General features: G+C 37.2%; 2 protein-coding genes across 2 annotated transcripts; both read right to left on the reverse strand.

Annotated features, from left to right (window-relative positions):
• Positions 1–1,072: 1,072 nt before the first annotated feature.
• LOC115954076 (UDP-glycosyltransferase 73E1-like) lies at positions 1,073–2,663 on the reverse strand. Its single transcript, XM_031071935.1, has one exon. The coding sequence runs from the start codon at positions 2,611–2,613 to the stop codon at positions 1,144–1,146; it is 1,470 nt and encodes a 489-aa protein (XP_030927795.1). The 5' UTR covers positions 2,614–2,663; the 3' UTR covers positions 1,073–1,143.
• Positions 2,664–5,361: 2,698 nt separating this feature from the next.
• LOC115954269 (UDP-glycosyltransferase 73C6-like) lies at positions 5,362–7,209 on the reverse strand. Its single transcript, XM_031072180.1, has one exon. It carries the CDS (start codon positions 7,089–7,091, stop codon positions 5,616–5,618), a length of 1,476 nt encoding a protein of 491 aa, XP_030928040.1. The 5' UTR covers positions 7,092–7,209; the 3' UTR covers positions 5,362–5,615.
• Between the last annotated feature and the right edge of the window lie 4,690 nt (positions 7,210–11,899).

Here is an 11,899-nt window from a genome sequence, read left to right on the forward strand (position 1 = left end):
TAAAGTATGTTGACTATGTTCTCCAAAATTTGAAGAGAAAAGAGGTTTAACTATTTTGTTGGAGATGCTCCCAATATCATGAGGTGATATCCTAGATCCATGGGATATAGATAATTTTGGCAATCTTAGAGAATTATAGATAAAACTTAGAGAAAATTCAATTAGATTCTGTAATTGAAGTTTAATTTTGCGCAATATTTTCTAAATTATTTATTTTTAGAGAGAATTTTATTTATTAATTTTGGAGTCAAATGTGGGATTATATCATAAATATCCATCCAAGTGAGTCATTGTGTACAAAAACCAAAGAATTTAGAATTAATGAACATAAAAAAGGATAATACCTAATAATATTATTACAAGACTTTTTAAAGAGTTAAAATATATATATATACAAATTATACTATGTATCTTAATGTATATCTTTTAAATTATTTATTTTTAGAGAGAGTTTTATTTCTTAATTTTGGAGTCAAATGAGGGAATACATCATAAATATCCATCCAAATGAGTTATTGCATAAAAAACTAAATAGTTTAGAATTAATGAAAATAAAAAAAATTACAAAAAAATGGACAATTTACAATTTCTACCTAACAATATTATTACAAGAATTTTTAAAGAATTAAAAAAATATATAAGAATGACTATCAATAATATTTAAATTATATATGTATATTCTATGCATTTTAATGTATATTTTTTTAAGTATACCCATGCATGTGCATGTATGAGATTACAAGCTAGTATAGGGTAAAGTTTAAGTATAGTTACTTAGGTGCATATCGTTAAATTACCCAATTAAATTTAGATATTTTTCTTCTAAAAAAATCGAATATTTGGTTACATTGAATTTAATTATCCTTGAAAATGATAACTGAAGAACCTATATATAGCACCTAAGATATTATGCCAAATTTTTGTCCAATTAATAACATACACAATAAGCAAGAGAGCCAACGATATGACATTTTTATTTACTTTTAATTTTTTACAATTCAATAGTTGGACAAGAGATAGAGATGATTTAAGTGTGAACATTTTTATTAAAAATATCAAAATATTTCAGTTAAGCTACATCACTCTTTGCCTCGATGAAATGACTCTACAAATGATACTCCACACACAACAACGGAAATGATCTTATATTAATTTGCCCATCACTTCTTGCATGACATCTTGGATCAAGAGTTTCATGTTGAGATTGGAAGATCCCTCAATTGCTTTCTTGGCCATCTCCCCAAGCTCTTTAGCTCTCTTTCTTCTTTCTTGTCCTGCTTCTCCATCTTCCATCAACAGATCTATAGCCCTTTTAAATTCTTCCTTCTTCATCACCACCCCAAACTTCTCTTCCTCTGCCCAGTTTACAACAAACTCAGCCCCTAAACTCACACCAATCTTCAACACTTGTACAATAAACTTTTCGTTATAAAACTGCTCAGCAAACAATGGCCAAGTTATCATTGGCAAACCAGCACATATCCCTTCTAGTGTTGAATTCCAACCACAATGAGTTAGGAATCCTCCAATCGCAGGGTGTGACAAAATTAACAATTGTGGAGCCCAGCCCCTAATCAAAAGGCCTCTCCCTCTGACCCTATCCTCAAATTTTTCTTCTAATATCCATTTCTCAAGTTCTTCTAGTTTGTCACCTCCTCTTATAGTCCAAATGAAAGGTTGGTTCGATGCTTCTAAGCCTAAACCAAGCTCTATCAATTGTGCTGATGGTGAGCGACTGAGGCTTCCAAGACAAACGTAGACAGCAGAGCATGGTTTCCATGAGTCAAGCCACTTCAAACATTGGCTTTCATCAATTGAGGCCTTGTTGCCTCTAGCAGCCTTATCTAAGTTGTCTTGGTTGGTTAATGACACGGGCCCAATGCACCAAACTCTCTCTCCTCTAACTTTTCGAACTTGTCTAACATATGCTGGTTCTAATTCCTCAAACGTGTTGACTATTACACCGAATGCTTCTAGTTCAGCCTCTCTACATTCTTTACGAATATCCATTGTGTTGGTTGGGTCTATATTGACAGCATTAGGTAATTGGGCTCTAGTTATTTCAATCATATCGGGCAAACCAGGGACCACAAAAGGTTCCATTTCGGGCACACTCTCATAAACCTTGGATGTGATTATATTGTGTGTGCACGAGAGGGAAAAACAACTTGTACCATCAAAAACTAACCTTGGAATCTGCAACACACGAGCGGTTTGGTTAGTCCAGGCAAAATATTTGTCTGAAATTATGCAGCTTGGACGAGGATTTAGCTCAGCCAAAATTTGTTCCACTGGTTTTTGTAGCATCCTAATACCTGTAAGGAGATTTTTGTACATATCTTTGGAGGGCAGGGCGTTCAGGGTTTCACATCCTTCAGGCAATCCAACATCAGTGCATGGAAATTGGACTCGTCGAAGTTGGATATGAAGCCCTGATTCAATGGCCCGATCTATGATAGGTTTATTGCGTGTTGCATTGAGGGGAGTGGTGATTATGGTGACGGTCACACCATGTTGTGCTAGTAGCTTGGCCATGTCTATCATGGGGATCATGTGGCCTTGGGTCAAGTGAGGGAGCAGTATAAAGTGAAGCATTTGGGTTTGAGGAAACATTGTAATGGGGTGTTAATGGAGGGATCAGAATTATTTTAGGGATTGATTGAAGAATGAGAGTATATAGTTGAAGTTCAAATGCAAAAAGTTTTATCATATATAGTTACCATCCATTGCTGTGTTCAACTTCAAATTTAACTCTTCAAAGCTTGACTATCATTCCTATTTCCTGTACTACATGACCAATGCAATGCAAATGCAGCTCCTCCTTTACCCTCTCCTCCAAGTTATATGCTTTGACTGGTGTAAGAGACGTATTTAATTATTTAATGTATGTGATGTTTGGGAGCCAAGCAAAGTGATTTGTTTTCTTGCTTCAGCTCTTCCGATGGCTGATATCTTAGTCAACCAAAAATGCATTGTAGCATGATATAATTGACATTGGTGATTAAATAAAAATTAAACAAGAATCTTTCCTTTTATTCAACTTGCAAGGAACTTGAACCGACAAAATAGTGTGGATAATTTTGCTATTACAAACCATTACAGTTGGTGGGTGTTAAATATCTCTACATTTATCACATGGTACGCAAGTTAACCATCCAGCCTAATTTATATATTTCTTATGAAAAAAAAAAAAAAAAAATCTCGTTAAGGGATACCCTTTAAAGGAAATTGTTAATAAAATATTTAGGAAAAATTTTAATATTACTTTTATGAGAAATATGAAAATCTATTAAAATTTAATTATTTTTTTCCTATAAGTTTTTAAAATGTTTTCTAACCCAATCCTATAGGTATCCGTTAACTTTTCGCAAATAAAAAACCTTTAGTAGCAATGTAGCAGCCAACCTAAGAGACATTGTCTACTTTACTTAGAGCATCCACATCAGTGGATGCAAAATCATGTATAATAGAAAAATACACTACTTTTACATATTTTGCCTCAAAAATGCTCCACATCAGTACTTCTAAAAATGTGTTAAGATGTGTATATTTATACAATTGCTATAGTAACCGTGTATATTTACACGGTTAGCTTGCCCATATATTATTTTATTAATTTCACATTCGCACCTTTTTTTTCTCTCTCTTCTCCATGCACAACGAACTCAATAACTTCTCCTCTCCTTATCTTCTTTTTCCTCAGATGCTCACAAACACACCCACACACAAACACATCCACACAGACAAATCAACACAGAGATACACAAACACACCTACACACAAACAAACCCACACGGACAAACCAACAAAGAGACAGATCGGTGCTTGTGGAACGATCGGTGCTTGACTGGAACGATCAGAGCTCGTGGGTCCGGCCTGATCGGAGCTAGGGAGATCTGACCAAGATGGGTCTTGCCTGATTGGAGCTAGGGAAATCTGACCGAGCTTGATCGGTGCTTGACCGAGTTTGATCGGTCTTTGACCGAGCTAGGGAGAGTTGATTTGTGTTCAGAAATAGGTATAGAGATGAGTAGAGAGATAGGTATAGAGAGAGAGCAACAAATCAGAAAAATGGGTAGAGAGAGAGAGAGTGCATATGTAAAGGGGGTAGTTGAGAGAAATAATAAAAAAATTGAGAAAATTGATGATTTAAATAAAAGAGACAATAGAATAGATAAACTGATGTGGGTGTTTTGTAAAAATTGATATGTAAAATAAAAAAAAAAGTAGGTTTTTAGTGTAAAAATAAATGTGTAAAATACACTAACTGATGTGGTTTCTCTTAGGATTGAAGATGAATCAAGAAAGATAGAACAGTGTAGAAGAAAAACAAAAAGAGAATTTATAAAGCCTACACGTACGTGATGCTCCACCAACCAAATAACATTCCCTTCCCATCCTTAAAGCAAAACTCAAATTTGGGTTTTTTCATTCTGGATATCTTTTTTCATTATTTATTTTTTAGAATGAATAAGATCAACAGAAACTTCACAAAAGTAAGAAGAAGAAAAAAATCACAAAGGTTCAACTGGGACATCATTTTGGTCATCTCAATTAAAATTTTTTTTTCCTTCTAAAAAATGAATAGAATTATTGATCAAGAACAAGAATTAAGGTCTAGGGTGCATGGATACTAATACCGACACAACTACGGGTACAGGTACGATATGACAATATGAGCAATTTTTGATATAATAGATAAGACACCATTATAATACAGGTACGACATGTGTATATTAATATTCCAAATGAAGTTTCCGTGCATCCTAAATTAAGGTTGTCAAGAGGGAAGGAAGAATAAGGTAAAAGGAAATTGGTTCGTGATGAAACAAAGTCTGAGAATTCTTAAGGCATACAACAAAACTGCATAGAGAGAAGCGGTCTGGTTTTCAAGAGCTATTTGACTTGGATCGTTTTGTGAATTATCATTAGAGTTGCTACAAAGATTGTCTCATCCTGAATTTGAAGAGTTCTGCACTGTGGCTTGGTACCTTTAATTTGGAAGTTGGAACAATAGAAACAAAGTGCATTTTGAAAGTAAAGGAGAGGAGGCAATAGATTTATGTCATTCAGCAGAGGGTTACAACTTACAAGAATAAAAAAAATCTCCAGATCTATGAGCTCTCTCCTTTTCTTTTGTTTTAAAAAAATATTTTGAAATGGATTTTACAAAATTTGTTATATATTATTGGTACTTGGTATACTATTTCTTATTAGTCATTGCAACTAGATATTATAATTTAATTGGAGAACCTAATATATTTATTCTTAAATTTTGTCCAATAACATAGTTAGGCTAGATTCAATGGATATATAGACCAATTTGTGAGCTAAGAGATACTTCAAGTGATACACAACAAGTAAGGATTCCAATGAAAAGACTTTATTTATTTATAATTCGATAATTGAAGGAGAGAGGATTTGAATTGTAAAAACATTAATATGTATCAAATTATCAGTTAAGTTACAAGACTCCTTCTTCTTCTTCTTCTTCTTCTTCTTCTTTTTTTTTTTTTTTTTTTTTTTTTTTTTGAGAAACCAGACCAAAGTTACAAGACTCTTAACTTAATTAAACAACTGTAAGTGATACTCCACACGCATCAGCCGAAATGATCTTATATTAATTTGCCGACCACTTGTTGCATGACATCTTGGATCAAGAGTTTGATGTTGAGATAGGAAGATCCCTCAATTGCTGTCTTGGCCATCTCCCCAAGCTCTCTAGCTCTCTTTCTTCTTTCTTGTGCTGCCTCTCCTTCTTCCATCAACTGATTTATAGCCCTTTTAAATTCTTCCCTCTTCAGCGCCACCCCAAACTTCTCTTCCTCTGCCCAGGGTACAGCAAACTCAGCCCCTAAACTCACACCAATCTTCAACACTTGTACAATAAGCTTTTCGTTATAAAACTGCTCAGCAAACAGCGGCCAAGTTATCATTGGCAAGCCAGCACATATCCCTTCTAGTGTTGAATTCCAACCACAATGAGTTAAGAACCCTCCAATCGCTGGGTGTGACAAAATTAACAATTGTGGAGCCCAACCCCTAATCAAAAGGCCTCTCCCTCTGATCCTATCCTCAAAATTTTCTTCTAATATCCATTTCTCAAGTTCTTCTAGTTTGTCACCTCCTCTTATAGTCCAAATGAAAGGTTGGTTCGATGCTTCTAAGCCTAAACCAAGCTCTATCAATTGTGCAGATGATAAGCGACCGAGACTTCCAAGACAAACATAAACAACAGAACTTGGTTTCCATGAATCAAGCCACTTTAAACATTGGCTTTCATCAATTGAGGCCTTGTTGCCTCTAGCAACCTTATCCAAGTTGTCTTGGTTGGTCAATGACACTGGTCCAATGCACCAAACTTTCTCTCCTCTGACTTTTCGAAATTCTCTAATGTATGCTGGTTCTAATTCCTCGAACGTGTTAACTATCACCCCAAATGCTGTTAGTTCAGCCTCTCTAATTTCATTACGAATATCCGTTGTGTTAGATGGGACTATATTGACAGCATTTGGTAATTGAGCTTTAGTAATTTCAATCCTATCGGGCAAACCAGGGATCACAAAAGGTTCCAACTCACTCACACTCTCACAAATCTTAGATACGATAATATTGTGTGTGCACAAGAGAGAAAAACAACTTGTACCGTCAAAAACAAACCTTGGAATCTGAAACTTAAGAGCGGTGCGTTCAGCCCAGGCAAAATTTTTGTCAGCAATTATGCAACTTGGACGAGGATTTAGCTCAGCCAAAATTTGTTCCACCGGTTGTTGTAGCTTGCTAATGCCTATAAGGAGATTTCTGAACATGTCCTTGGAGGGAAGGGCATCCATGCTTTCACACCCTTCAGGCAATCCAACGTCAGTGCATGGAAATTGGACTTGTAGAAGCTGGATTTGAAGCCCAGATTCAATGGCCCGATCTATGATTGGTTTACTGAGTGCGGCATTGAGGGGAGTGGTGATCATGGTCACGGTCACACCGTGCTGGGCTAGTAGCTTGGCTATGTCTGTCATGGGGATCAGGTGGCCATGGGACAAGTGAGGGAGCAAAATAAAGTGAAGCTTTTGGGTTTGAGGAACCATTGCCATTGGAATTGGGTGTGAATGGAGAGATCAAAATTATTGTTTGGGATGAATTGAAGGATGAAATTATGTTGTTGAAATGCAAAGGTTTTATCTTCTTCTTTTTTTTTCACTATTCAACTTCACTACCATCCATTCTCGTGTGAACTTCAACTTCTAACTCTTCAAGGCTTAACTACCATTCGTATTTCTTGTACCACGTGACCAATTACTGTCCATTCGGAATTTATTTTTATAGCCCAATTATATATATTTTTTTCTGGGTCGTGATTTTGTCAAGTTCTACAATCGGTATTCAGACCAAAACATCCAGCAATATTTGGGCCCAAAGATAGCCCAATAAAATGGAAGTAGTTATGATACGATTTTTAAGTCAACGAGAAAAGCCCAAAAATGAAAGCAATAGTCTTTTTTTTTATTTTTTTTTTTATCACTCCTGAGTCCTGAATCCTGATATAAAGTAAAATTCATTTAAGAAAGGATGAGGATTTGCTGCAAACATTTCCTATAACTTGGTATATGTGTCAACATATTAAAAGAACACTTGTCCTTGACCCGTTTAAAGAAAACTCTATTAAGCTTCACGCCTCGCTCTCTCTCTCTCTCTCTCTCTCTTTCACACGGGAAAAAATAAAACAAATCCTTCTCTCTCTTCAAAACTCCACTAACTCTCTCTCTCTCTCTCTCTCTCTCTCTCTCTCTCCTTCCTCTGTTCTCTCTTCTCGGATACCCAGCCACATCCTTCGTGCCCAGCACAGCCCTGCCACATCCAACTCATCCCTCTCCACCGGTCTCACTCCGCTACCAAAAACAGCCGCTCCCCCATGGCTAAAGCTCGCAATTGTGGGTTGGTTTTGTAGGGAATTTAACCAAAATTCCCAACCTATGAGGAACAAAATAAATAGAGAAAACACACGTCAAAGAAAAAATAATCACACGCACAAGACAATATTTACGTGGTTCGGCAATTTGCCTACGTCCACGGAGTTGAAGGGATTTCACTATTATCAGGAAAAATACAATAGTGCACAAGAATACTCTCAAGAAACCCAAATCCCAATTACACCCTAGCACTCTCTCACAGAAAAATTAAGAATAGAAGCTGACTGCCTCTCTTTTCTCTCATGTGGCTTGCTCACTAGGTTAATTGGAATTTTTCTTGAATCAATTCTATTTAATCTCACGGCACATGGCTGCACTTAATACAATATATATATGTATATGTTAAAGTCGGCAGGAGCAATCCTTTTACAACTAGGATTCTATTTACGTTGACTTGGGCTTGGCAATTAAAGTCATACACACGGCCCATTTCAACAGGTTTCTGGGCTTTTTCATTGAATGGGGATTTTATGGGTTTTTGGGGTTTGATTTTGGTTTATGGGTTTCTCATTGAATGGGTTTAATGGGTTTTTGAGATTAGATTTTGATGAATGTTAGGGGTTTGATTTTGGTTTATGGGTTTCTCATTGAATGGGGCTTACTGGGTTTTTGAGATTTGATTTTGACGAGGGTTTGATCACTTTGATGGATTTTTGGGGTTTGATTCTGGTTTATGGGTTCCTCATTTTTTTTAATGAATTTATGGGTTTCTCATTGAATGGAGTTTAATGGGTTTTTGGAATTTGATTTTGATGAGGGTTGAATTCGTGTGAAGAATTTGAGTGGGTTGGAGAAATTGATGGCTATGGGTTTGAACAATTTGTGCAATCTGTGGAGTTTGGCGGAAGTTTTGGTGGTGGTTTGGCAGAGATATTGTGGCAGTGGCGGTGGTTTTTGTGGTGTCTCAATGTCTTGGCAAAAGTGGGTTTGAGATGCGGTGATTTGGGATTTTGAGTTGCAGTGAGAAGTGAGAAGAACAGCCATCTTTCTAGGTTGACATATCTCAACCTCTAACTAATTTTTTTCTGGCCAGATTTCATCAAAATTTTCAGAGCTTTCCAAGTTAACATCCCTTGATCGGTCATATGATTCTATGCTACATGTCACAAGTCTAAATGGTTTAGTTCAAAACTTAACTAGCCTGAGAGATTTACGTCTTAGTTACGTTCAAATATCATCTCCAATGCCAGAAATCACTAACTTTACAACTTCACAGGTAAAATAAAATCACTAACTTTACAGGTACAGGTTAATTTCACGCTATAATTCATTGCATCTTCTGTAACAAAATAAGATGATTGCATTTTGATTCAACCTCACAAAAATTAAAATTTGTCATGGGTCCACAGACCTAACTGTTTTAAGGCTCTCGGAGAATCCCATTTATTTTGGGCCAGAATGTGATTTCCCCATGTTATTAAAAGCTTTTAAAGGAAATCATTAAAAGGAGTAATATACTGATGTTTTCAAATACTACCAGAAAATTGGAACTGATGAAGAGCTATGGGTAAGAAGGAAAAATATTATCGTAGGAAGGAAGAGAGAGCGTTGCTGGGGTTTTGAAGAAAGAAGGATTTGCATTTTTATTTTTTCCGTGCGTGTGAGAGAGAAACGTTAAGAACTTAACAGAAGTTTTCTTTAAATTGGTAAGGGATAGGTGTCCTTTTAATATGTTGACACATATACCAATCATGAACAACAATTTCCTTACCGGCCTCCCCTCAAAATAGTACTACGTCTTTTTAATATATGTTTGTTTGGATGTAACACAATTGTCAAGCTTGTTTGACCGTCCAAAATAATAATATAATATACGTTTGTTGAGTGTCTATTATCAATTACATTACATAATTCTTTTTCAAAAAAAAAAAAAAAATACATTACATAATTTATTATAATATAAGATATAATAGTGTTATTTATGATAGGTTAATAGTGTTATTTAGTATTTTATTTCAGAAATGATGGTTTGAGTTTTGAGTAATTAGATAAAAATTTAGGACAAAATTTAGTTACAAAATATGTTGTAACCTAATATTACAACCTTACTTAATAAAATAAATATTATTATATGTGGGGGCCGTTCGATCAATAGGCCCATTAAGTTCAGGATTGTTGGGCCTGTGGCCTATCTGAGGATGCATATCCGTCCGAGGAAGCTAAGTTAGGTCATAACGTAATTATTGAAGGGAGTGGTGGTTAGTATCACGAGGGTTAAGTTCTGTATCCGTCCGAGGATGTCATAATCCTCGGTAGTATGTGTCCGAGGACGATCGGAACGCGGTCTTGTTGCAACCAGACCTCAGAACTAAGTCACCACTAAAGATAGAATAACTGACTAGGAATGAAAGAGATAAGGCAAACAAATATCTATAACTACAGCTGCCTTTGTATTAATGACCTCTCAACCAACTCTCTGACCGCATTAATGTGGAGGTGATACCTGAACAGTAAGGGAGCAGCCTTACAGCTGCCCATAGGAAGTTCCAGTAGGTGCTAGATGAGACAGAAAGAAATCCTCTGAACCCAACCTACATGTGTGCGGTGAGGATGGAACACAGAGGGGGGTATATAAGCTGAAAGAAGAACATGCAGAAAGGGGGGATCTTGGACAAGAGAAAATAAAAAAGGAGGACAAACACAGAGGAAAGAAAGAGAACAAAATGAGAGAAAAAGAACGGTATTGATTACCAGAGAGAAGGATCGTTGTGCCAGCTTTAAACTTTCAATATACGTGACTGTGAATCTTTTCATGATATCAAAGTTAACCTAGTTCTTTACACCCACGCTCTACAAATTATATTGTTTGGGTCTTTTTACGTGCGAGCCCAATACTATTGCGGGTCGTTACGAATCGCGTCCTTACAATTAGCGTCGTCTGTGGGAAGAGCTTGTGTTAGCTTGGAGGACTTCCGGTGCAACGTTTCTAATGGAGGAATTAGGCCCACATCATCTCGCGACTGGACCGCAGCAGGAGAATGTCAACCTGCACCAGGCCGAGTCAAGGGGCTCTCAACATGGTGGTCCTCGAAGGAGTCCCGAACAAGGAGAAGGCCATGAAGGGAGTGTACGTACAACTCATACAACCAGGAGCCACTCTCGGGGGAAGAGTCACGTCTCCCACGCGAAGCATGAGGGGAATCTGCAACGTGAGATTGTGGATTTGAAGAGAGAGTTGCGCCATGCATGGCGGGAGCGTTCCCCACCTTGCTCCGAGCCATCATCTGAGGAGTCGAATGGAACTAGTTATAGGCGGAGATCGAGAACTCCGCCAAGCGAGACTTTCTCCTATAAAGAGGAACACCACCATCGACGTAAGCGTAGAAGTCCAACTAGTAGGGGCTTGGGAAACGATGCCATGAACAAAGCCTTGAGTCGAATTTCCAGTTCACCCTTTATGAGAAACATAGACGATGCTACCCATCCTCGGCGGTTCCATCAGCCTGCGTTCTCTCTGTATGATGGTCATTCAGATCTGGTGGAACATGTAAGCTATTACAGCCAGAAGATGGCTATTTACTCCAGGGATGATGCTTTGATGTGCAAGATTTTTCCATCGAGTTTAGGTCCGACGGCGATGAGGTGGTTCAATGGCTTAAGGGCCAATTCTGTTAGATCTTTCAAAACATTGACTCGGGCTTTTGGTGCTCGCTTTATTACATGCAGTAGGACTCCTCGGCCTTTGGGATCCTTGTTGACTTTATCTATGCGAGAAGGCGAGACTCTCAAGAGTTACTCGGATAGGTACTGGGAAATGTTTAACGAAATAGAGAGAAAGAATGATCCTGTGGCTATAACCACTTTCAAAGCTGGTCTCCCAGCTGATCACGATTTGAGGAAATCCTTGACAGGTAAACCTGTCACTAGTGTGCACTAGCTGATGGACAGAATAGATAAATACAGAAGGGTAGAGGAAGATCAACTTCAAGGGA

This window comes from Quercus lobata, chromosome 7, assembly GCF_001633185.2.
Source record: "Quercus lobata isolate SW786 chromosome 7, ValleyOak3.0 Primary Assembly, whole genome shotgun sequence".
In the NCBI taxonomy this organism is placed as follows: domain Eukaryota; kingdom Viridiplantae; phylum Streptophyta; class Magnoliopsida; order Fagales; family Fagaceae; genus Quercus; species Quercus lobata.